We start from the raw sequence: 26,252 nt of genomic DNA, 5'->3' as shown, positions 1-26,252 counted from the left end.
ACCGGAGCCGCGCACGCGCGGCCAGGCGCTCGGAATACAATAGTTATGTGAGCATCTGCGAGCGTGGTCTCGCGGGCGGGTGACGTCATCGAGGCCAGAGAGGAGGAGCCGTGGACAGTGGGCGGGAGGCTGCCAACGGTTTTGAGCGTAGAGGGAGGCGCGAGAGGGGGATCTCAGGGGAGGAGGCCAATCGCTTGCCCCCCACTTTGGCAAACTGGAGGCTGAGGACTGGAAGGGTGGAGAGTAGGCGGAATCAGGTGGTCTTCGGGGTAGAGGATCTCGGGCTAGGCTTGAGGGCGGCGTGCTTTTTAGGGACGACTTAGGGCGTGACTGAGGGTTCACAAAGTTTCTTTTGGGGTGGTCGGGAGGGAGAGATTCTAGGGAGCAAGGAAGCTTGCTATGGCTTTCTTGCCAGGAGGGGTCGGAGGGCAAGTACAAGGGAGCTGACCCTGGGTAGAACGGGTGAAGAGGTGGGGGAGCGTGAGGTTCCTCCCTCTCTAGACACTGGAGCCAGTTGAGGGACAAGTAGGGAAGGGGGACAGAAAATGGGCCCCTAGTGGATTTGGGTCCGTTTCCGTTGGGACGTTTTGGGCGTGAGAACTTAAGAGCTCAGTTGACCGGGAATAGCCTGTTCCGGAGTTGATGTGCAGCTTCCAGCACTCGTAGCTGGGAAGAGGAGCTTCAGCGGCGCTGTTGTCCCACAGTAGGTCTTCTGTCCGCACCCCCTCTGCGCTGCACCGTCTTAACACTGTTCCCAGGAGCTGGGGAAAGGGATGCTTTTGCCCACTCCCATGGGCCCTGGAACTGGTGGAAACCTTTCCTCTAACCATAAAGCCTCGATGCCCTTAATTCACCAAGGATCCTTGGCGTGGAGTCTTCCTCCCTTCACCAAAATCTTTCTTCGTGAACTTTTCCTCCTGGACTTTGCTACAGCAGAACCTCCCAGCTCTGTGCTGTCTCCGGTTGTCTCTTCCCTGTATTCATGGCAACATCAGCTGACAGCCCCAGTTCACCCCTCGGGGCGGAGGATCTCCTGAGTGATTCCTCAGAACCCCCTGGGCTCAACCAAGTGTCGTCTGAAGTGACCTCCCAGCTCTATGCTTCTTTGCGCCTCAGCCGGCAGGCGGAGGCCCGAGCCCAACTGTATTTACCCACCACCTCCCCGCCTCATGAAGGGTTAGACGGCTTAGCCCAAGAATTGAGTCGAAGCTTGTCAGTCGGATTGGAAAACAACTTGAAGAAAAAGGTGAGGGAAGTGTGTCTTGGAGACCACTGTGGCACCAGACACCAGAGAGTCTTGGGATTGGGGTTGGTAAAAGTAAAAAACTTTGATGAGATTTGAACTCTTCTTGTTGGATTTCATATTCCCTTTAACTGCATAGGCAGTCATGCACAGTCATAGGCAGTCATGAGGGAGGGAGTGACCTGGGACACCATAATTTGAAAATTATGGAACTTCCTAGTGTTTTATGTGAGAGACATCTCTGCTCCGAGTAGATAGAGCAAACCTATGGGGTAGGTTGGTGAGCTGTTTCCTGTGTACTTGGAATGGGGAAGATTTCTTGATCCCAAGAGGGAACTAGGGACTTAGGATAGCGGCTCAGATCCTTCCAGCTCAACACTATTTTGATAGTACGGTTCCAACTCTGGCATGTACATCATTAAGACGTAGTTTAGTCAACTACAACATGTAACAGAGAAGATAGTTATTAGTACTGTATAGAAAAGGTGTCATAGTCAATTTGCAGTCTGGTTAGGTCTTCCAGAGTTTGGAAATAATAGCCATAAGCCACACAGTCCTTACATTTGTTCTTGAATTGGCAAGAATCTCCACAATTCTTGTCTTACACCTCCTCAGTTATTTTATTTACATTCTCTTTCTGGCTTCTATAGTGTTTGAATTTCTGACTCAAGGTTAGGACATCCCTTATTGTATCTGTTTGGTTTTTCTTGTTTTCCAAAGTGCTGGAGTGAAAATTCTACCCTGGCAATAGGTAGGAGACAGATAACACAGGTTGCATCTGATTTCCGTGTGGCTTTTTTTCTAGGATGGTTCTAAGCATATCTTTGAGATGGAAAGTGTTCGGGGTCAGCTCCAGACCATGCTCCAAACCTCACGTGATACAGCCTATCGTGAGTAAGCCCCTTCCCTAGAACTATGAAGGAGAACCTAGATTTAAGGGGTGGGAGAAAGTGGACAGAGGAAGCAGACAGGAAAACCCAAGCAGGAAAACCTCTGAGCAAGAGATTTCAGGAGAAAAGTCTCCCTTTCTTTGGGAGGGGGGGTGAAGGAGGGAACTGGAAAGGAAGGCCTTTTCTTCAAGTGGCCTGTTTTTGTCATTACCTGACTGTGGATTTGGGGTCCCTCTGGCTGCCTGCAGGGGATCCCCTCATTCCTGGCGCTGGCTCAGAGAGACGGGAAGAGGACTCCTTTGACAGTGATAGCACAGCCACCTTGCTCAAGTGAGTTCCCCTTGGGGTTCTCCTAGCTTGCTTGCTTTCTTGGAAATCCAAGTGTTTTGTTTCTTATTTCTCCCTTTATTGCTTTTGTACCTCTTAAGAACCCAAGAGGCTTATCACTTAGCTTTCAGTTTTCATCCTTTTTCTACTGTCTCCTACCCGCTTTACTCCTTCAGGAACACGGATATTTGCTGCCTGGTACCCGGTTTTCTCTTAACCTCCAGTCGTTCTTTCCCTCTAAAGAGTTAGTTTGTTTCTGCTGAAACCTTTAAGCGAATCCCAGACCTGTGTGTTATTTATGGCACTGTGGTTATATAGCTTTACGACTTTGGACAAGTCTCTCGCCCTCTCTGGGTCTCAGTTTCCTCATCTGTAGAATATCACAGTTGGACAAGTGGATTCCAAAAGCTTTCCCAGCCCTAACATTCTCTCCCTGATTTGCTCAGCACCCGGCCCCTGCAAGACTTGTCTCCATCTAGCTCAGCCCAAGCCCTGGAGGAGCTGTTTCCCCGCTACACCAGCCTTCGGCCAGGGCCTCCACTCAATCCCCCAGATTGTCAGGGGCTGAGAGATGCATTGGATTCAGAGCATACCCGCCGCAAGGTAAGATGAAAAGGCTTCCTTTTGAGAGCAGCAAAGATTAGAAAGAGGGGATCCAAGTGTTGAAAAGGGCTGAGGGTGAAGAGCCTGAAAGCTGGGACTTAACTCAAATGTTTTCCTGAGGACGTTTTTGACCATCCAACTAATATGGCACCACCTCCCTTCCAAGTAGTCAGTCAGATCGCCCTCTTATTTCCTTCATATAGCTTATCGTTCTGATATATCTTGTTTTTTTCTCGTCTCTAAAATTTGAGGGTCCATATCTTGTTTGTGTTAGTACTGGCTGCCTAAGGTCTAGAATATACATAACACAGAAACACTCAGTGTTTGTTGAGTGGACACAAACTCTGCTAGCTTGTGCATAGGATTTACAGCTGCTGGTGATAGACTGAGCCTTTATCTCTGTGAGCCTCTGCCTTAGTGTCTGAAGGGGACAGAGAAATAGACAAAGCAGAGGAAAGTCAAAATCCTTGGTTGCCATTTTTGGAAGCCTCTCCTTCTCTATGTTAAACCCCTTGGCATGAATGAAAGGCTTTCCCCTTTATCCTTGCTGTGTTTACTCATTGTGTCCAATGAGCTTCTGAAGGTAGGAGTAACTTTGCACATTTTGCTGTGTGGGCTGCTGCACCTCTGCCAAAAGGTTTATGGGATTTTTACTCAGGAGATCCAGGAAAAGGAGGAGCCTGGAATCTAAGCATTTATCTCCTGAAAAGGTACAGAAACATGTTGGAGATCTTGAGCCTCAAGGTGCTTGCTTCAGAATTTTCCTGATTCTCCCTCTCCACAACTATTCTGTTCTTGGGACCCAGGCTTCTTGGTGCCAGCCCATTCCCCCACTAGAGGAGCTGGAAAGTTTGGTGCTGTGGTCATACGAAAGATGGGCAACACCCAGACTCCTCACCCTTTTCCCCAGCATTGTGAGCGCCATATTCAGAGCCTGCAGACCCGAGTGTTAGAGCTACAGCAACAATTAGCCGTGGCTGTGGCTGCTGACCGCAAGAAAGATACCATGATTGAGCAACTAGACAAGGTACCAGGGTAGCAAAATGTGGGTGGGTCTCGCCATGAAGAGCATTAAGGAATAATAAACAAGGGGGTGGCCAACCAATGTTTCCTGGCGCATGCTGAGAGCTGGGCAAGGGGTTGGTTTGCTGACTGTTGGGAGAAGATGGCTGTTGACTCCACCCCTGTGGGTAAAAAAAGGACAAAAAAGTTATTTTGAAATTCCATTTTACTTGCCCTACCTAAGACCCTGGCCCGTGTGGTGGAAGGCTGGAACCGGCATGAGGCTGAGCGGACAGAGGTTCTCAGGGGACTTCAAGAGGAACGCCAGGCAGCAGAGCTCACCAGAAGCAAGCAGCAGGAGGTGAGCACCCTGGAGTGTATGGCATTAGAACCTGAGTCACAGATCTTTAGATGGAAAGGGGCAGAAATAGCTCTGGAATTAGGGTTCCCAACAGATTGACCTCAGTCTTATAGTGGCTGTCCTGACATTTCTTCTCATCCTTCCTTTCTTCTCCTTTAACCGTTTCTGCTGTCCAACTTGCATCATCAATGACTTCTTGATTTTTCCCACACCATGTAGTCTTCTATCTGGCCTCTTAGTCATTTAGTTAACTCTGAAGTTTCAAGTTTACATTGTCAATGCTTTATAAAATATAGCACACACAGATTTCCCACAGTTCCTCTGCCCTGTATTCCTCTCTTCCTGAAAGACAGTAACCCGCCTGGAACAAAGCCTTTCTGAGGCCATGGAGGCCCTGAATCGTGAGCAGGAAAGTGCCAGACTGCAGCAACGGGAAAGAGAGACATTGGTGAGAAGATTGGACTGGGTTAATTCCATTGGAAGCTGTTAATTACTTCTAGAGAGCTATGGGCTATTCGTGGATTGTGGGAGATTATAATTTGAGTTGCATCAGAGCACTGTTTCCCAAAGTATGTTCCTTAGAACAGTAATTCAGCTAGATATTCTATTAAAAAAAAAAAAAAAAAAGGCTCTGCTACCAAGTCGGTTTGAGAAACTCTGCAAATTGTATCCTCATTAGAACATTAGCGTCATCTGAGGAATTATTTTAAAATATAGGCCAGGCACGGTGGCTCATGCCTGTAATCCCAGCACTTTGGGAGGCCAAGGCGGGTGGATCACGAGGTCAGGAGTTCGAGACCAGCCTGGCCAGCATGGTGAAACCCCGTCTCTACTAAAAATACAAAAAATTAGCTGGGCATGGTGGTGCATGCCTGTAGTCCCAGCTACTTGGGAGGCTGAGGCAGGAGAATTGCTTGAACCCAGCAGACAGAGGTTGCAGTGAGCTGAGATCACGCCACTGCTCTCCAGTCTGGGTGACAGAGTGAGACTCTATCTCAAAAAAATAAAATAAAATAAAATAAAGATTTCTGGGACTCACCCGCAGATGTTTTGATTCAGTAGATATGTGGTGGAACCCAAATCTTTTCAGAAATTTCCTGGATGATTTTTTTCAATCTGGTTTGGGAACTCTGTAGGGCATGGCCAAAAACGGTATGGAATTGACTAGCTCAAGTTTCTTTTCTTTTCTTTTTTTTGAGACAGGGTCTCACTCTGTTGTCCAGGCTGGAGTGCAGTGGTGCAATCGCAACTCACTGCAGCATCTGCCTCCTGGGTTCAAGCGATTCTTCCACCTTAGCCTCCCAAGTAGCTGGGACTACAGGTGCATGCCACCATACCCCGCTAATTTTTGTATTTTTTTGGTAGAGACGGGGTTTCACCACGGTGGCCAGGCTGGTCTCAAACTCCTGATCTCAAGCGATCTGCCCTCCTTGGCCTTCCAAGGTGCTGGGATTACAGATGTGAACCACCATACCCAGCCATTTCACTCAAGTCTCTTAGAGCTGAAATGATAAGGTGATTAGCCATATGAATTAGTAGCCAGGTTTGGAACTTGTTGCATGCATAACGCATGCTTGCTACATATATGCTGGTACTTGTAGTCTTAACAGGCTATATATATATCTGACAGTCCTGATGATGGATGATGGTTCATGATTGTAGGCTGGATATTCTAGTCTTAGTGGAATTTCTTTTGATGATGATGGTGGTAACTATTGTGTATTGAGTACTTACTATGTGCCTGATGCTGTGCTAAATGCTTTCCGTATGCTTTTTACTTTAATGCTCAGAAGGCAGACCTGTTATAATCTCTAGTTTACAGATAAGGATGTTTGCCTAAGAACACATAGTAAATTCCAGAAGCAGGATTCAAACCTGAGATTTGAACCGAGGTCTACTTGGCTCTGGAACAGCTGCTCTTATCTATTATAGTCCTATGAGCTTGTCAACTATTGTGTTTTGTTTGTTTGTTGGTTGGTTGGTTGGTTTTAAGATGGAATCTTGCTCTGTTGCCCAGGCTGGAGTTCAGTGGCACAATCTTGGCTCACTGCAACCTCTGCCTCCCAGGTTCAAGCAATTCTCCTGCCTCAGCCTCCCAAGTAGCTGGCAATACAGGTGTGCATCACCATGCCCAGCTAATTTTTGTATTTTTAGTAGAGACATGGTTGGCCAGGCTGGTCTCGAACTCCTGACCTCAGATGTTCTGCCTGCCTCGGCCTCCCAAAGTGCTGGGATTACAGACATGAGCCACTGCGCCTGTCAACTCTTGTGGGGTTTTTTAGGTTTTATTTGAGATGGAGTCTTGCTCTGTCACCCAGGCTGGAGTGCAGTTTTGTGATCTCAGCTCACTGCAACCTCCACCTCCCATGTTAGAGTGATTCTCCTGCCTTAGCCTCCCAAGCAGCTGGAATTACAGGCGCCCACCACCATGCCCAGCTAATTGTTGTATTTTTAGTAGAAACGGGATTTCACCATGTTGGACCAGGCTGGTCTCAAACTCCTGATCTCAGGTAATCTGCCTGCCTTGGCCTCCCAAAGTGCTGGGATTACAAGTGTGAGCCATCGTGCCCAGCCTAATTATTGTGTTTTTAATGAGCATAATTCTCAGCAGGCACCTTGTTTGAGGGTCAGAGGGCAGATTGCTGGTCTCTGAAGAGCCTACTAAGGAGCTTGGTTTTCTTCTGTGGCTGCAGGAGGAGGAAAGGCAAGCTCTGACCCTGAGCTTGGAGGCAGAACAGCAGCGGTGCTGTGCCCTGCAGGAAGAGCGGGATGCAGCTCGGGCTGGGCAACTGAGTGAGCATCGTGAGTTAGAGACTCTTCGGGCTGCCATAGAAGAAGAACGGCAGACCTGGGCCCAGCAAGAGCACCAGCTTAAGGAACACTACCAGGCGCTGCAGGAGGAGAACCAGGCTCAGTTGGAAAGGGAGAAGGTAAAAGTGGCAGTTGGAAGAGTTGAGGAACTAGGGAATAGATGAAGGGCAAAATGATTGAATGGGATGGAATGTTAGAATATGCGGGATATATATAGGCAGGAATGGAGAGTAGAGAGCCACGTGTGGGAGACAAAGTTGAGAGTATAGGGCCAGCAGGAAGGGCTGGGGGTTTTGAAAACACGAAAGGCCAAAGACTGAAATTCAACAGGGATGGGGAAATAAGACAAATGGGAGGAGAAGGGGAAGCTTGGGTTTTAGGGTTTGGGAGGATGAACTGGGGAGTGGAGGTAACCAGGAGATAGGAAATGACATATGTATGTATGTTTGATTTGTCTTTCATAGGAGAAGAGCCAGAGGGAAGCCCAGGCCGCCTGGGAGGCTCAGCACCAGTTGGCGCTGGTGCAGTCTGAGGTGCGGCGGCTGGAAGGAGAGCTGGATACAGCTCGGAGAGAGAGAGATGCCCTGCAGCTGGAAATGAGCTTGGTGCAGGTCAGAAGGCAGAGGGTTCTTGAGGTTTTGTTCTGCGAGAAGTAGATCTGAGGCAGAGGGGACCCCTCAGGAGTTGTGGCAGACACTCCCAGTTCAGGGATTTGGGGTTTAATTCCATCAACAGTTTCTTTTTTTTTTTTTGAGACGGAGTCTCGCTGTGTTGCCCAGGCTGGGGTGCAGTGGCGCGATCTCGGCTCACTGCAAGCTCCGCCTCCTGGGTTCACACCATTCTCCTGCCTCAGCCTCCGAGTAGCTGGGACTACAGGCGCCCGCCACCACGCCCGGCTAGTTTTTTGTATTTTTAGTAGAGACGGGGTTTCATTAGCCAGGGATGGTCTCGATCTCCTGACCTCGTGATCCACCCGCCTCGGCCTCCCAAAGTGCTGGGATTACAGGCTTGAGCCACCGCGCCCGGCCTATCAACAGTTTCTATGTAGTATTTTGGGTAGTTTTCTGTCCTAAACTCAGAGCCATTTCTCACTGAGTGACCATTTCCCACAATATGTCAGACTGACCTAGTGTTACTTTTAGGATTAAATAGATTTAAATCTATGAAAGATACCTTATGTTATTTTAAGAGATGACACCACACTTAGTGGGTTGACGGAGCAGGTGAAAGTTTTTGTCAGAGACTTGATTCCAATCGTAACAATATGCTTTGTAATTCTCTTTACTTGACTAACTTGTATTAATTTCTCTGAGTAGGTCAGGGACCCAGGAGGGCAATGATTTTTTAATTTACTTATGAAACTTCCATAACAGCACATGGCCTGGCGCAGAATTGTACTCAAAAATTGTTTGTCAGATATAATTACACTTTGAAAAACACTTTCCATCTAGCTAACATACTGAATTTTAAATTCAAACTAGTCAGACTCTTGCTGTGGAATAGAACAGGAGATGGCAAACTTTTTCTGTAAAGGTCCAGACAGTAAATATTTTTAGCTTTGTGGGTTGTATGGTCTCAGCTGCAACTACCCAACTCTGCTGTTATACCACAGAAGTAGCTACAAACTGTACGTAAACAAATGGGCACAGCTGTGTTCTAGTACAACTTATATAAACAGGCCATGGAGGGCTGAATTGGGCTGTAGTTTGCTGATCTACAGGATACAGGAAAGGATTGGAGAGAGCTGTGTTCTGGCCCATGGTGGAGACACAGCATTGAAGAGGAAAGAGTACTGCATTAGGACTTAGGGCACTTAGTTCGACTTCTAGCTAGAATTTTGACCCTTACGGGCCTTGGTTTTTATGTATAAAATGTGTGTTAAGGACAAATGGATGAATTTTCCAGGTGCAAGCCATTCTGAGAGGCTATGTTCTTATAAATGGTTAACTTAAGGAGGTACCAGTGAGGCCGGCATTTGAGAACCATACTCCTTTGGCCCGGTGTGGTGGCTCATGCCTGTAATCCCAACACTGTGGGAGGCCAAGGCGGGCAGATCACTTGAGTTCAGGAGTTTGAGACCAGCCTGGCCAACATGGTGAAACCCCATCTCTACTAAAAATACAAAAATTAGCCAGGTGTGTGGCACGCACCTATAGTCCCGGCTACTAAGAAGGCTGAGGCAGGAGAATCGCTTGAACCCGGGAGGTGGAGGTTGCAGTGAGCCCAGATTGCGCCACTGTGCTCCAGCCTAGGCAACAGAGTGAGACTCCATCTCAAAAAAAAAAAAAAAAAAAAAAATTGACCTAGGGCGTCAGGTATTAAAATGAGATCACATGCAATAAAGACTAAGAAAGCAGCCGGGTGTGGTGGCTCGCACCTGGAATTCCAGCACTTTGGGAGGCTGAGGCAGGCAGATTGCTTGAGCCTAGGAGTTCAAGACCAATCTGGGCACAACATGGCAGTACCTAAACTCTGCTAAAAACACAAAAAATTAGCCGGGTATAGTGACATGCACCTACAGACCTGTAGTCCCAGCTACTCGGGAGGCTGAGGTGGGAGGATCAACTGAACCCTGGAAGTAGAGGCTGCAGTGAGCCGCGATCACACCACTGCACTGCAGGCTGGGTGACAGGAGTGAGACCAAGTCTCAAAAAAAAAAAAAAAAGACAGGGCCAGGTGTGGTGGCTCATGCCTATAATCCCAGCACTTTGGGAAGCCGAAGTGGGAGGATTGCTTGAGTCCAAGAGTTTGAGACCAGCCTGGGCAACATAGTGAGACCCCATCTCTACAAAAAATAAAAAGATTAGCTGTGCGTGGTGACACGAGCTTGTAGTCCCAGCTACTCTGGAGGCTGAGGTGGGAGGATCGCTTGAGTCTGGGAGGTCAAGACTGCAGTGAGCCATAATCACACCACTGCACTTTAGGCTGAGCAACAGAGCAAGACCCTTTCTCAAAAGTAGGGGCTGAGAAATAACCACTATTTGGATTTAGAAATTGAGTTCTTTGGGCCATGCGCGGTGGCTCACACCTGTAATCTCAGCACTTTGGGAGACCAAGATGGGCAGATCATGAGGTCAGGAGATTGAGACCATCCTGGCTAACGCGGTAAAACCCCGTCTCTACTAAAAATACAAAAAATTAGCCAGGCCTGGTGGCATACACCTGTAGTTGCAGCTACTCAGGAGGCTGAGGCAGGAGAATTGCTTGAACCTGGGAGGCAGAGGTTGCAGTGAGCTGAGATCACGCCGCTGCACTCCAGCCTAGGTGACAGAGCAGAACTCCGTTTCAAAAGAAAAGAAAAGAAAAGAAATTGAATTCTTTATAGTAAAGTACTATATGTGGAAATCAGATTTTAGTGAGTTGAAGGACTGTGGCTGAGAAAATGGAGACACTTACAGGTTGACTGCTTAAGGAGGAAGAGGCACTGACATTTATTGAATGCCTACTGGCTTTCAGGTACTCTACTCAGGGTATGTTATCTGAGACACAGAATAGATTTGATTGCTTTATTGAACATTCATTTTAGCTAAGAAATTTATGTCTTTCACCCAAAGTCATTTTCACTTTGATGTATGTTTAAAGTGTGAATATCTCATGGTTTTTGTTTTTTTGTTTGTTTTTTTTTGAGACGGAGTCTCGCTGTGTCTCCCAGGCTGGAGTGCAGTGGCGTGATCTCGGCTCACTGCAAGCTCCGCCTCCCGGGTTCACGCCATTCTCCCGCCTCAGGCCTCCCAAGTAGCTGAGACTACAGGCGCCCGCCACCACGCCCAGCTAGTTTTTTGTATTTTTAGTAGAGACGGGGTTTCACCATGTTAGCCAGGATAGTCTCGATCTCCTGACCTCGTGATCCACCCGCCTCAGCCTCCCAAAGTGCTGGGATTACAGGCTTGAGCCACTGCGCCCGGCCTATCTCATGGTTTAATAAGGAAAGGGAACCTCTTTCACTCCTTGAGGCAAAATTATTGTTCTTCATCTCATACGAGGGGAAAGTTGGTACTGGATTTTGTCTACATTATATCCGCCATCCTCTTGTAAGCCCAAACAGATTTGGGCCGTTATCCCACCTTCCTTCACTCCCAGGCCCGGTATGAAAGCCAGCGGATCCAGCTGGAGTCAGAGCTGGCTGTGCAGCTGGAGCAGCGGGTGACAGAGCGGCTGGCGCAGGCTCAGGAGAGCAGCCTACGGCAAGCAGCCTCCCTCAGGGAACATCACAGGTACATGGGACTCACTGGGTGTCACTTCTCTCAGCCACAGCCGGTATCGTTAGTGCCAGGCCCATGTTCCCTTCAATCCCTTTGCCATGGTCCAGCACTGTGACTCCCAGGGTGCGCTAACTCCTGTCAGCCTGGCCCTGAGTCTCTCTTGGGAGGGCTGCCTTCATGCATTCATGGAGAGCCAGAAGTGCCTGGGAATTTTCATCCCATAGGGAGTAGCCCTTAACCAAGAACTGATGGGTGCAGAATGATAGATGGTCCAGCTCCTTTGCTGAGACAGTGCTGAGGTATGACCTGCGCTGTCTCCGGAGCTGCTCTGTCAGACTGAGCCTCCTCCCAGCCCGGCCTCACTTCTCACCCCCATTCAGCTGCCAAGATTTTCTAGAAATGCTCCCAAAATAAATTTATTTAAGTCTCTGCTTCCGAGGAACCCATCCTAAGACCCCAGCTTTGCCCTTGCTGCTTCCTGTGCCATGGCCAGGATAGTTGACTGGCTATCTGGGTCACTGTCACATGCACACATGATGTCTTTTTCTCAGTTGGTCACTTCTTCTGTCTCCAGTCCCAGTCCTCTCTCCTACCTGTGCCTTGCAGGAAGCAGCTGCAGGACCTGAGTGGACAGCACCAGCAGGAGCTGGCCAGTCAGCTAGCTCAGTTCAAGGTGGAAATGGCAGAGCGAGAGGAGCGACAACAGCAGGTGGCTGAGGACTACGAGCTCAGGTCCTGGTCCCCAGAGTGCCCCTTTCAGGCCCCAGCCCCTTTCTTATGGGTAGAGTCCAAACTGAGAATGCTAAAGAGCTGCTCCCTTGATTGATCTGTCCTCTACATGGGCCTCAGCTCCTTTCAGAATGTCAGATGTCCGACATTCCTTTCTGGCTCTTTTTAGCCCCCAAGTCTCTGCTTCCTTAAAGGCCCTGAGTCACTTCTCTCTTTTCTTCAGACTGGCCCGGGAGCAAGCGCGAGTGCGCGAACTGCAGAGTGGGAACCAGCAGCTGGAGGAGCAGCGGGTGGAGCTGGTGGAAAGACTGCAGGCCATGCTGCAGGCCCACTGGGATGAGGCCAACCAGCTGCTCAGCACCACTCTCCCACCGCCCAACCCTTCAGTAAGCATTGCCCCTTGAGCTAAGCTTCTCCATGGCGTTCTGTTTTTATTTTTATTTTTGAGGCAGGGTCTCACTCTGTTGCTCAGGCTGGAGTGTACTGGTGCGATCATAGCTCACTGCAGCCTCGAACTCCTGGGCTCAAGTGATCCTCCCACCTCTAACTGCCAAAGTGCTGGGATTCCAGGCATAAGCTACCATGCCCAGCAAGAACTATGTTCTAGATTCCTTCTTTGGAAATCTAGCTCCCTCCCAAGGGAAGTACTAAGTTCAGCTCCTAAGGCCTATATCAGGGGAAAAAAATCAGTGGACTTTACAAATAATAACTGCCTCAGCAAAATAAATCCTTTTTTTCCATGGCCATAGCTTACTCAGACTGGCCCCATTCTATTGGGCATAACTCTAGTCTCCCAGTCCCAAGAGGGGACAAATGATATGTGGTACTAGTTTTGTGGAGGGACAGCTGAATTAATTATGACGGAAGGGCCAAAAATTGTTGCCAAGTCCTGCCCCAGAGTAGAGTAGGGAGTCTCACTTCCTAGCCCTTCATATGTTGGTACTTCCCACTTCCTTCTTTTAATTATGAAATTGTAGCAGGTGTGGTGGTGCACCTATAATCTCAGCTATATGGGAGGCTAAAGCAGAAGGATCACTTGAGCTCAGGAGTTCAAGACTAGCCTAGGCAACATAGTGAGACCTCATCTCAAGGAAAAAGAAGAAAACATTAGGATATTTTAATTTTAATTTTATTTATTTATATATTATTTATTTATTTGAAACAAGGTCTCACTCTGTTGCCCAGGCTGGGCTCAAGCAATCCTCCCTCCTCTGCTTCCCGAGTAGCTGGGACTACACACACGTGCCATTGCCCCCAGCTAATTTTTAAATCTTTTGTAGAGATGGAGTCTCTCTGTGTTGCCAAGGCTGGTTCAAACCCCTAGCCTCAAACGATCCTCCCAAAGTGTTGGGATTACGGATGTGAGCCACTGCACCCAGAAATTTATAATCTTACTAAAGTGTTTGTACCATGTCTTACCTCTTTAAACCTGCTGTGCTTTGACCCTTCTTTCTGCCTTTCTCCTGGTTAGGCTCCTCCTGCTGGACCCTCCAGCCCCGGGCCTCAGGAACCAGAGAAGGAGGAGAGGAGGGTCTGGACTATGCCTCCTGTGGCTGTGGCCCTGAAGCCTGTATTGCAGCAGAGCCGGGAAGCAAGGGACGAGCTACCTGGAGCACCTCCTGTTCTTTGCAGTTCCTCCTCAGATCTTAGCCTCCTGTTGGGCCCCTCTTTTCAGAGCCAACATTCTTTCCAACCCCTGGAGCCCAAACCAGACCTCACTCCATCCACAGGTAACTGGGGACAGAAGTCACTGGGGTTCCCCTTCTGTGCATGAATTGGCTCCCTCTTTCGTACCTTGCTTTCTCTCTGGTACTTGAGCATTTAGTTTCCCAGATGCCTTTAGTGATCACAAGTTGCAAAAAGGAGCAGAAATCTGCTCACGTTGGTCCACATAAAGGAACTGAGATCTCATGGAAATGTGGCGTCGCTGGACTTAATGAGAACTGGAGTTGGGAACAGGGGCACTATCAGGAACTGAGGCAGCTAGCTGGCCCTTTTCTGTGGGCCTGCATAGTCTCCTGGGTCCGCCTCTCCTGCACATCTGCTCTTTTTTCTTGCTAGACCAGCATCCAAGGTTCTCGCCCCTCATAACTTCAGTTTACACATGAGTTTGACCAGCTGTGGCTGTGATACTGACTCTAGCTGAGCCCCTAGACATTTGGAGAGACACTGGTGTCTCAGTTTTTTAGGTCCAGTTTAGAGGCCATCTGATTGGACTGGCTGACCTTGGGTGTGGTGTCCACTTCTAGTTTAATGTCAGCTGTGATTTGAGTGGATGGAGGTGTTCTGTGTGGTACAAACATGACAATGTAGGTCGAATTGAAAATGAGGGGTGGGGCCAGACCCAGTGGCTCACACCTGTAATCCTATCACTTTGGGAGGCTGAGGTGGGAGGATGGCTTGATGTCAGGAGGTCCACACCAGTCTGACCAATATAGTGAGACCTCATCTCTACAAAAAATAAAAAATAGCTGGGTGTGGTGGCACACACCCGAATTTCCAGCTACTCAGGGAGACTGAGACAAAAGGATTGCTTGAGCCAAGGAGTTCGGGGCTACAGTGAGCTAAGAAGGTGCCATTGTACTCCAGCCTGGGCAAGACAGCAAGACTCTGTCTCTTTAAAAAAAAAAAAAGAGAGAGAGAGATTAGTTGTATCACAATTAAAAATTTTTTAATTATGTGAGAATAATAAAAGAATGGGGCATATTCTGGGGAAGAGATCAGAACATGTGTGTTACTCATTTCCATTCTTCAGGGAGTTGGTGAGGATATTTATTTGTTTAGAGTTTGAGTACCACAGCTTTCTTCTTCTGTTCATATTTCTGTCTTAGAGTTCAGCTGTGCTATCTCCCAGTCACCTCCAACCAACCCTTCCCTCTCCAGCTCCTTTAAACCTCCATCTTAATCTTCTTCTAGCAGTGACGTTCCTCTTACATTTAATAGGTCCCTTTCTTCTGAGTGTTAGGTGAGTTGATTTGTGGAGGAGCCCCTTCCCCCTTGAACACACTTGCACCCACCCACACCTGTTTCACTTTATAGCTGGGGCCTTCTCTGCACTTGGGGCCTTCCATCCCGACCATAGGGCAGAAAGGCCATTCCCTGAGGAAGATCCTGGACCCGACGGGGAGGGCCTCCTAAAGCAAGGGCTGCCGCCTGCTCAGCTGGAGGGCCTCAAGAATTTTTTGCACCAGGTAAGAGAGATTCCACCCAGACTAGCTCATTTTCTTCTTCCCTTTCTCCTTTCCTCTTTCTGCTCTGGGAATCCAGGACTCTGACCTCATTCCCTGTTTATGACTAACTCTTCGTCCCAGCTGCTTCTCTCAGATCCCTAGGCCTTTTTCTCTATCAGTCCCTGGGGAATTTGACTATCTTATTCACCCACAGTTGCTGGAGACAGTGTCCCAGAACAATGAGAACCCTGCTGTCGATCTATTGCCCCCTAAGTCTGGTGAGTTCCAACTCTGAAGAAAGTTGGGGCTGGGGCCTAGGAAAGATCGGAGTTGGTTATCTAGGATGAATTTTTAGGAGCTGGCAAAGGCAATAAAGCCTTATGAATGCTGGGTGGTGGGACTTCCTTGGTTCTTTGCTCCATTTCCTGATTCTTGGCTCTCTTTCGTTTTGCTAGGTCCTCTGACTGTCCCATCTTGGGAGGAAGCCCCTCAAGTGCCACGTATTCCACCCCCTGTCCACAAAACCAAAGTTCCCTTAGCCATGGCATCCAGTCTTTTCCGGGTCCAGGAGCTTCCCTCCTCCCATTCACAAGGCAGTGGTCCCAGCAGTGGTTCCCCAGAGAGAGGTGAGCATGTCCTGGTTTACTAGGGAAAAAAAGAGGGACAGTCCTGAGTGTGTATCCAGTACAGGTACTTACTGCCCTTCTGAATTCCTGGGGAAATGGGCTGAGGGCTGGGGAGAGGGGCCCTAGGATGACACCTGTGATTATTGCTATGTCTGTCAGGTGGAGATGGGCTCGCATTCCCAAGGCAGCTGATGGAGGTGTCTCAATTGTTGCGACTCTACCAGGCTCGGGGCTGGGGGGCTCTGCCTGCTGAGGATCTCCTGCTCTACCTGAAGAGGCTAGAACACAGCGGGTACAAGCCTGGGAGGAAGGAGGAAGGATTCGCAGGGTGGAAGCTGGATTATGGGGAGTGGAGTGGGTGTGTTTTACCCTGAATTGAATCGTTGTCCCTTTCTGGGGAGGAAAGTGAAGGATGAGAGATGGATCCACAGATCTTCTTCTCTTACTGCCCCACACCTTTCTTTTGTCTCTTCCTTTCTATTGCTTTTTTCTTCTAAACAAAAAAATCTTTTCTCCGGGTCGCTCTACCTTCGTTTTTTTCCTCTTTACCCCTCAGCTCAAAACTCAGAATCCTAGAATTTTGACTAGCTAGTATAACTCATTATTTGCTTCCACTAATGTCTCCTCCCAGTTGATGCCCGGGTCTATCGAGTTTGATCTTATTCTTAAGAGATAGAATTGGGGAGTGGTTCTTCCATCCAGTATTGGGTAACCGGGGGGACGGAGCTCCCCATCCTCATACCTTTGATTTGTGTGGCAGGACTGATGGCCAAGGGGATAATGTCCCCAGAAGGAACATAGAATCCCGCTTGGGTGAGATCCCCCGGAAAGAGGTGAGGGAAAGTCAGGCAGGGACCAGGGGAGAAAAGGGCTCTCACTGACCAGTTCCTTCACCTCTGCGCACTCCTGGCTGGCCCCTCCATTCCACCCCCCCATTCTGTAGCATGGCCTTTCCTCCCTGCAGACTCATCTGGCCCTCTCCACGTGCCTTTCCTCAGTGGTGTGGGGAATTGAGAGGATCTGACACTGATTTCTTCCTCTCTCTTCCCTCAACTCTCAGATTCCCTCCCAATCTGTCCCTCGCCGCCTTGCTACAGCCCCCAAGACTGAAAAACCTCCCGCACGGAAGAAAAGTGGGCACCATGCCCCGAGTAGTATGAGGAGCCGGGGGGGAGTCTGGAGATGAGCCCCCCTACCCTCTTTCCTCTTCTTTGTTCTCTTATTGTTGTTATTTTAATAAATGCTCGATAGTCTGTATCAGAGTCTCTGGCTCATAGGAATTTGGAAAATAGAGGTTTTGTAGGAAATCACTTTGTAAAGAAACCACATTTGGTTTGAGTACTTTTTTTCATATGTTACGTGTTTATATGTCATTTCCTATGGGAAAAGACGTGAATGCTTTGGAAGATGGTCTATGACAAGATTTGGAAAGTTGGACTAGCTAAGATTCAGTGGACAAAGCTAAAACCTGCAGAGCAATGAACTCTGGGTGGTAGTAGAATTATGGGTGATTCTTAGTTTTTTAATACATTTCTGTATTTTCCAAATTTTCTAAAACAAGTATATGTTACTTTAATAATCAGAAAAGACCCAAACTTTAATAAGAGTAAGTTATTGTATAAAGAGTTTGAGTTAAAATTTGGTTGTTGGGGAGAAAGTTTTCTCTTTTAAGGGAAAATAGGCCGGGTGTGGTAGCCCAGCACTTTGGGAGGCTGAGGCGGGCAGATCACGAGGTCAGGAGATCGAGACCATCCTGGCTAACACGTGAAACTCCATCTCTACTAAAAATACAAAAAAATTAGCTGGGCATGGTGGTGGATGCCTGTAGTCCCAGCTACTCGGGAGGCTGAGGCAGGAGAATGGCATGAACCCAAGAGGCGGAGCTTGCAGTGAGCTGATCACGCCACTGCACTCCACCTGGGCGACAAAGCGAGACTCCATCTCAAAAAAGAAAAAAAAAAGGGAAAATAATTCTTTCAGGTTGCATTCGTAGTATTCAGACTGGCAGATTCTACTCCAGCCAGCAGACACACTGTTGCTATAGTCTTCACACTTATGGCTCTGAAACGTGTAAAAGACTATAGAGTGCTGGGTCCTAATTAAACTAAAGAGTTTCTGCACAGCAAAAGAGACTGTCAACAGAGTAAACAGACAACCTACAGAATGGGAGAAAATATTCTCAATCTGTGCATTTGACAAAGGTCTGACATCCAGAATCTATTAGGAACTTAAATCAACAAACAAAAAACAAATACCTCCATTAAAAAATGGGCAGAGGACATGAGCAAACACTTCTCAAAAGAAGACATGCAAGCGGCCAAGAAACATTTGAAAAAATGCTCATTACTAATCATAAGAGAAATGCAAATCAATTTAATGCAAAACCCCACAATGAGATACTATCTCATGCCTGTCAGAATGACTTATTAAAAAGTCAAAAAACAACATGCTGCAAGGCTGCAGAGAAAAGGGAATGTTTATATGGCTGCCAGTGGAAATGGAAGTTCAGCCACTGTGGAAAGCAGTTTAGAGATTTCTCATAAAACTTAAAACAGAGTACCATTTCCTCCAGCGATCATATCACTGGATATATACCCAAAGGAAAACAGGTCATTATACCAACAAGACACATGCATTTATATGTTCATTACCACACTGTTCTTTATAGCAAAGACATGGAATCAACCCAGATGCCCATCAGGGGTGGACTGGATAAAGAAAATGTACATAGATACCATGGAATACCACACAGCCATGAAATGAAATAATATCCTTTGTAGCAACATGGATGGAGCTGAAGGCTATAATCTTAAGCATAGTAGTATAGGAACAGAAAACCTCATACTACACGTTCCCCTAAGTGAGAGTAAACATTGAGCACATGTGAACATAGACTTGGGAACAACAGATACTGCAGACTCCCAGAGCGGGGAGGAAGGGAGGCGCGGGTTGAAAACTACCTAATGATACTATGCTGACTCCCTAGGTGCAATATACTCATGTAACACACCTGCACATGTATGCCCTGTATCTAAAATAAAAGTTGAAATTCAGGTTGGGCGCGGTGGCTCACACTGTAATCCCAGCACTTTGGAAGGTCGAGGCAGGCAGATCACTTGAGGCCAGGAGTTCGAGACCAGCCTGGCCAACATGGTAAAACCCTGTCTCTATTAAAAAATATAAAACATTAGCTGGGCATGGTGGTGGGCACCTGTAATCCCAGCTACTTGGGAGACTGAGGCAGGATAATCACTTGAACTTGGGAGGCAGAGGTTGCAGTGAGCCGAGATTGTGCCACTGCACTCCAGAGTGGGTGACAGAGCAAGGCTCTGTCTAAAAAGAAAAAAAAAAGTAGACTGCTGGCAAGAAAATTAAACCATGTTTATAAAACTTCCATTTTAATGCTCACTAAAATGGACAAAGAAAAACAATACTAGGGAAGAAAATAACATAGACATGAAAATTTAAAAGGCCCCAAATTCAGGGTACTAACACTGAAAAGCACTCAGTCAAACTCAAACCGGAAGAGGATATCCTACCTTGAGACTCACACACAGCTCTCAGCTCTCGCACACAGTGCAGGGTAGTGGTGATGGCAGGTGCAAAGTGAATGTTTGAGGGACAGAGTTTACTGGATTCTGAGAGGAAGGCAGGACCCTTCTATCTGGCCCTGAGTTACAGACATGATAGGATGTGGATTCGTAGAGTGTTTTGTACTAATGTTTGCATTTTACTTCCACCTAAGTAACTTTCTAGCCCCCAGGGGAGGGGCAAAGGAAGAAAAGATGAAGATGAATCACCAGAAATGTGGGTTGCCCTGCTCAGCTGCGTCAGGACGGCTTGATCCTCAGCCCCGCACAGGACCGCTCTCTGGCATGCACCAGTGAAGAAACTAGAGGTACACTGGTACAGGAGCAGCCCCAGGCTTGGGGGCTTTTCCAGCCTTGTCTGTTTACCCACGTATGGAAATGCTTGCTTTTCTATTTTTTATCTCAAATGGATAACATTGGTTTGACCAAACTCTCAGATTCGTGGCACACTATCATCGTTGGCAGGTGATGGTGTGCTACTGTTTTTAATAGTTGGTAAAGTGAACACCCAATTCATTCTGCTCATTACCTGCTGGATTCCCGCCTACCGCCATCAGTCAGTACACCCTACATTTTTCTTGACGTGAAGCACAGTCTGGAGAATGTTTTCCTGAAACAGCTCTTTAAACACAATCCAAAAAGGGCACCATGCTGACTTAACCATATTATGAGGTGAGTGAAACAACGTTGATTTTTAAAACTATATATTGACTGGGCATGGTGGCTCATGCCTGTAATCCCAGCACTTTGGGAGGCCGAGGCGGATGGATCACCTGAGATCAGGAGCTCGAGACCAGCCTGGCCAACATGGCAAAAGCCCATGGCAAAACCCCATCTCTACTAAAACACAAAAATTAGCCGGGTGTGGTGGCACATGCCTGTAATATCAGCTACTCGGAAGACTAAGGCAGGAGAATCCCTTGAACTTGGGAGGTGGAGGCTGCAGTGAGCCGAGATCACGCCACTGCACTCCAGCCTGGGCAACAAAGTGAAACTCCATCTCAATAAATAAATAAAATTGTATATATTATATCCATATTAAAATCTGAAGACCACCAAGGAGACTGGGGAGGAAGAGAAAACCTACAGTCAAGCAGTCCCCACTTTTTTCCTCCATGATCATCGTGGGAACATGCTGGGAGTGGGGGAATGAAAGATTTTAAGAGTTCGTAAAAACTCACTTGCAGAGAAAGTGGGTGCAGCCTTCTCGAAGCTCAGGTTTCACAGGGTGTAGATGAGGGGTTGACCTGGGACTTTGTCTCCTAAGAACTCTCAGAGCTGTTATAGTTGGGAGTGGGGAAGGTCCTGGCAGTGGAGTTAGTTAGGGTGAAGGCTAATAACAAACCCAGTGATACACTGACTTTTAGACAAAGTTCATTTCCCTGGTTATGGTCCAGAGCAGTGGAGTCAGTCCTGCTCTGTGTGGTCACTTAGAGTCTCAGATTCCTTCCATCTCATTGCTCTGCTGTCCCCTAAAGCAGCAGTCGCCAACCTTTTTGGCAGCAGGGACGGGCTTTGTGGAAGACAATTTTTCCACAGACAGGGGTGTGGATGGTTTGGGGATGATTCAAGCACATAACATTTATTGTGCATTTTATTTCTATTATTATTACATTGTAATTAAACAATTATACAACTCAGCATAACATAGAATCAGTGGGAGCCTGAGCTTGTTTTCCTGCAACTAGATGGTCACATCTGGGGGTGATAGGAGACAGTGACAGATCATCAGGCATTAGATTCTCATAAGGAGCGTGCAACCCAGATCCCTCGCATGTGCAGTTCATAATAGGGTTCACGCTCCTATGAGAATCTAAGGCCACCGCTGATCTGACAGGAGGCAGAGCTCAGGTGGTAATGCATGTGAGCAATGGGGAGTGGCTGTAAATATAGATGAAGCTTTGCTTGCTTGGCCGCTGCTAACCTCGTGCTTTGCAGTTCGATTCTGAACAGGCCGTGGAACGCTACTAATTGGTGGCCGGGGTTGGGGACCCCTGCCCTAGAGCACTCTTGTTATTTGTGTGGCTGAAGCAAGATCATTGTCATTTAGGATTCCCAGCTGACAAGCAGGGCAAAGAGCTATGTCCAATGTCTTAACACCCATACCTGGAAATGCCACGTATCAGTTTTGCTCATATTTCATTGGCAAGGCTTTGATCATATGGTCACACCTGACTGCAAGAGACTTAGAAACGTAGCCTAGCTGGGCTGCCGTGTATGCAGCTATGACTATTATTATGCAGGAACTCAGGAGGAAGGAGAGAATGGATTTTGATAGACAACTAGCAGTCTGCCCTACACAGGGTAGGACCTCCCTCAGATAAATTGAAAACTAATGATTGCTGAGACAACCCATGCCAATAATTAGTAGTGAATGTGCAGATAATGAAAAGATGCATTGGACATATGTAAGTTAGTCCAGGCTACACAATTGAACTAATGAGCTCCTACAAAACAGTTAATGTAGGAAAAAGGAAAGAACTTCAATTCCAGTCATCATTATTATTGGAAAATGAAAGATGGTGTGAAAAAGATGCAGCCATAGAACAAGAATTTGGGGTTAAAAAACACCAAAAAGCAGAATGGACTCTACTAGAAATCATGCATATTAGCTAGAAGAAAAATTGGAGGACATCTCCAAGTTTACAAATGGGAGAAAATATGTAAATTATTAAAGAAACAATAGAAAAAAAATGGATCCAGAACAAATATCTAGGAGAAAATACAATAATGATTTAAAAAATAATAGAAAATTTTGATTCTGAAAGTATGGTTGAATAGATAACTCGTGCTGAGTCATAACTAGATCCCGGTAGTATGACAATAATTTTTTTTTTTTTTTTTGAGACGGAGTCTCGCTCTGTTGCCCAGGCTGGAGTGCAGTGGTGCCATCTCAGCTTACTGCAAGCTCCACCTCCCGGGTTTACGCCATTCTCCTGCCTCAGCCTCCGGAGTATCTGGGACTACAGGCACCCGCCACCTCGCCCGGCTAATTTTTTGTATTTTTAGTAGAGACGGGTTTTCACCGTGTTAGCCAGGATGGTCTCGATCTCCTGACCTCATGATCCACCCGCCTCGGCCTCCCAAAGTGCTGGGATTACAGGCATGAGCGACCGCGCCCCGCCGACAAACTTTTTAATGCATTATTCGGTTGCTAAAAAGTAAGGGAAGTTGAACTTGTGTTTCTAGCAGGAAGTGGACCTAGATAACCTGACTGACCTTCCTACTGAAATACCAAAAAATGTTAAATAAAATGTATTGTTTAAAAATCTTAAATGCATTGATGAGCTGGCAAGAAAGAAATATGGCAAAAATAAAGGTGGGGGCCGGGCGCGGTGGCTCAAGCCTGTAATCCCAGCACTTTGGGAGGCCGAGACGGGCGGATCACGAGGTCAGGAGATCAAGACCATCCTGGCTAAGACGGTGAAACCCCGTCTCTACTAAAAAATACAAAAAACTAGCCGGGCGAGGTGGCGGACGCCTGTAGTCCCAGCTACTCGGGAGGCTGAGGCAGGAGAATGGTCTAAACCCGGGAGGCGGAGCTTGCAGTGAGCTGAGATCCGGCCACTGCACCCCAGCCTGGGCGACAGAGCAAGACTCTGTCTCAAAAAAAAAAAATAATAAATAAAAAATAAAAAAAATAAAGGTGGGAACATAAAGTTTAAGTGGAGCATTTAAATTGCTTTTTATCAGCCGGAGGCATCATCTTCCAGTAATTCACCAAAATGACAAACACAAAAGGATAGATAGAGGAGGGCCACCCACTCTATGTTCTCCAGGCCTTTTAGAAAACATGGAGCTGTTCCTTTGGCCACATATATGCAAATCTTTAAGAAAGGTGGTATTGTAGGCCAGGCGCTGTGGCTCAGCCTATAATTCCAGCACTTTGGGAGGCTGAGGTGGGCGGATAGCTTGAGTCCAGGAGTTTGAGACCAGCCTGGTCAACGTGGCAAAACCCTGTCTCTACCCACCACATCTCTACCAAAAATGAAAAAATTAGCTCAGTGTGGTGGCACACACCTGTAACCCCAGCTACTCGGGAGGCTGAGGTGGGAGGTTCCCTTGAGCTTGGGAGGTGGAAGTTGCAGTGAGCAGAGATCGCACCACAGCACTCCAGCCTGGGTGACACAGAGAGACTCTGTCTCAAGAAAAAAAAAAAAACCATATTGTAGACATCAAGGGAAAGGGTATTATTCAAAAAGGAATGCCCACAAGTGTCACCATGGCAAAACTGGAAGAGTCTATAGTGTCCCCCAGCACGCTGTTGGCATTGTTATAAACAAACAAGTTAAGGGCAAGATTCTTGCCAAGAGAATTAATGTGCGTATTGAGCACATGAAGCACCCTAAGAGCCAAGACTACTTCCTGAAAAGTGTGAAGGAAAATGGTCAGAAAAAGAAGGAAGCCAAAGAGAAAGGTACCTGAGTTCAATGGAAGCACCAGACTGCTCCATCCGGAGGAGTAAACACTGGTAAAGATGCTCAGCCTGGTTAGGAAGGAGGGCAGTGCACGCTGAAATCAAAGTGATCTATCACTTCGCACCATCAGTGAGGCAACATGTGAAAGGTCCGAGTGTATCAAGTGTCGCTGAGGATGTGGAGCAGTAGAAACGAAACTTAGGCTCTGCTGGTGAGAGAACCGCAAAGGATAAGTAGGCCATTTCAGGAAACATTTTATCATTACTTAGTAAATGTGATGATGCATTCACCCTATGACACACTAAATCCACCCCAGGGATGTGCCCTAGAAAAACTCTTGCAAAACTCTAGCCCACGTGTGCACCAGAAGACAAGAATGTCATAGCAAAAACCTGCAAGCAATCGAATGTCTGTTGCCAATGGTAGTTTCATATAATAAAATACCACACACCAGTACAAATGGATGAACTACAGTTACATGCAATTCATACGCATGAATTTCACAAATCTTGTTGAGTGGGAAAAGCAGATTGCAGAAGAAAATGTACACATACTGTTTATGTAAAGCTAAAGAATCAGCAAAGAACTGGGCCCAGTGGCTCGTGCCTATAATCCCAATACTTTGGGAGGCTGAGGCAGGAGGATAGCTTGAGGCCACAAGTTCAAGACAAGCCTGGGCAACATGGCAAAACCTCATCTCCGCCCCCCACAACCAAAAAAAAAAAAAAGATCCCTCAGAAAAACAAAACATCCAAATGCATGTAATGCATATGTCAAATTGTATTAAGGTGCTGACAAGAGAAAATAGTAAGAAAACAAAGGAGTATGCCAGCTCTGTGGCAAGTTGCTGCTGTGGACCTACAGGAAATACTCTGAGAGCTGGGGCTGGGCAAGAGCCAAGAGAGCTGCTGACAGCAAAGTGAGAGAAGGCAGGCCTCAGAAAGGAGAAGAGAAAGACGCCTGGCAAGCGAAAAGCAACTGGAATGCTCTGTAACTCACATTCTCTGTAAATCTCCAAATTCTCTCACTAGCAGCATCTTAAAGTGTGTATGTATTTTTTTAACTTTTATTTTAGGTTCGGGAGTACATGTGAAGGTTTGTTAAACAGGCAAATTCATGTCTTGAGAGTTTGTTGCACAGCTTATTTGAATACCCAGGTATTAAGCCCAGTGCCCAATAGTTATCTTTTCTGCCCCCCTCCCTCCTCCCACCCAACAAACAGTAGGCCCCACTGTTTGTTGTTCCTCTCTTGGTATTCATAAGTATTTAGCTCCCACTTATAAGTGAGAATATGCTGAATTTGGTTTTCTGTTCCCGCATTAGTTTGCTGAGGATAATGGCCTCCAGCTCCATCCATGTTCCCACAGAAGACATGATCTCCCTCTTTTTTTTTTTTTTTTTTTTTTTTGGTGGTCACTCTGCCACCTAGGCTGGAGTGCAGCTGCACGATCTCGGCTTACTGCAACCTCCGCCTCCCGAATTCAAGCGATTCTCCTGCCTCAGCCTCCCGAGTAGCTGGGACTACAGGCACGTGCCACCATGCCCGGATAATTCTTTGTATTTTTAGCAGAGACGAAGTTTCACCGTGTTAGCCAGAATGGTCTCGATCTCCTGACCTCGTGATCTGCCTGCCTCAGCCTCCCAAAGTGCTGGGATTACAGGCGTGAGCCACTGTGCCCGGCCTGGATTTTGTTCTTTTTTATGGCTGCAAAGTGTGTGGTTCTTTTTATTTGGGTGCAAAAAAGCATTGCATTTAAAACATAAATATTTGAAATATACAACAATTTTTAAAATTATCTTTGGCATTTCTTTTTGGTACATCAGGAGCCTCAAAAAAAAAAGAAAAAAAAGAAGTGGCCTATGCCTCCCTTGTCTTTTGAGCTGCTCTCACTAGAACTTTTACTTTTTGTTTGGTCCTCTCTTCTCACCATTTGCATTTTATTTTACCATGTATATGAACTTTCTTTAACAATTATGTATGCGTGTGTGTGTGTGTGTGTGTGTATAGAGCTCTATAGATCTATTTTAAGGAATTGGCTCATGCAATTGTGAAGGCTTGGCAAGTCCAAAGTCTGCAGGGTAGGCCAGCCGGCTGGAGACCCAGGGAAGAGTTGCAGTTTGAGTCTAAAGGCATTCTGCCAACAGAATTGGGGAGGTCAATATTTTACTATACAGTATATAACTAATTGGATGAAACCCATCTACCTCTGGTTTACTCAAAGTCTACTGATTTATACTACCCAAGGCAATCTACAGATTAAATACAATCCCTATCAAAAT

The 26,252-nt window shown here is 47.0% G+C and overlaps 2 protein-coding genes across 3 annotated transcripts in view; one reads left to right on the top strand and one right to left on the bottom strand.

Annotated features, from left to right (window-relative positions):
• CNTROB (centrobin, centriole duplication and spindle assembly protein) lies at nt 1–17,221 on the top strand. Of its 2 annotated transcripts, none has more exons than XM_050765273.1 (19): nt 1–1,246; nt 2,049–2,133; nt 2,382–2,463; nt 2,907–3,063; nt 3,974–4,090; nt 4,310–4,426; nt 4,776–4,874; nt 7,120–7,356; nt 7,702–7,848; nt 11,318–11,451; nt 12,046–12,171; nt 12,392–12,554; nt 13,640–13,898; nt 15,208–15,359; nt 15,553–15,616; nt 15,794–15,964; nt 16,124–16,256; nt 16,725–16,797; nt 17,025–17,221. In XM_050765273.1, exons 1-19 carry the CDS (start codon nt 983–985, stop codon nt 17,148–17,150), a joined length of 2,706 nt encoding a protein of 901 aa, XP_050621230.1. In that variant the 5' UTR covers nt 1–982; the 3' UTR covers nt 17,151–17,221. The 2 variants fall into 2 exon arrangements, with proteins under 2 accessions (XP_050621230.1, XP_050621231.1); XM_050765274.1 differs by having other exon boundaries at nt 1,151–1,246; nt 2,049–2,137.
• Nucleotides 1–26,252, bottom strand: part of NAA38 (N-alpha-acetyltransferase 38, NatC auxiliary subunit) — a 226,289-nt gene that overhangs the window by 77,081 nt on the left and 122,956 nt on the right. The window lies entirely within an intron of this gene.

The sequence above is a fragment of the Macaca thibetana genome, chromosome 16, assembly GCF_024542745.1.
Source record: "Macaca thibetana thibetana isolate TM-01 chromosome 16, ASM2454274v1, whole genome shotgun sequence".
Taxonomy (NCBI): domain Eukaryota; kingdom Metazoa; phylum Chordata; class Mammalia; order Primates; family Cercopithecidae; genus Macaca; species Macaca thibetana.
The sequence above is the reverse complement of the archived record's forward strand: the minus strand, read 5'-3'. Positions and strand labels throughout refer to the sequence as shown.

Excerpts from the sequence above, each read along its gene's own strand:
- CNTROB (XM_050765273.1), top strand. The coding sequence starts at position 983 with ATGGCAACATCAGCTGACAGCCCCAGTTCACCCCTCGGGGCGGAGGAT. Across the intron at positions 4,427-4,775 it reads CCAGAAGCAAGCAGCAGGAG|ACAGTAACCCGCCTGGAACA; the intron begins GTGAGCACCCTG and ends TCTTCCTGAAAG. Across the intron at positions 12,555-13,639 it reads TCCCACCGCCCAACCCTTCA|GCTCCTCCTGCTGGACCCTC; the intron begins GTAAGCATTGCC and ends TCTCCTGGTTAG.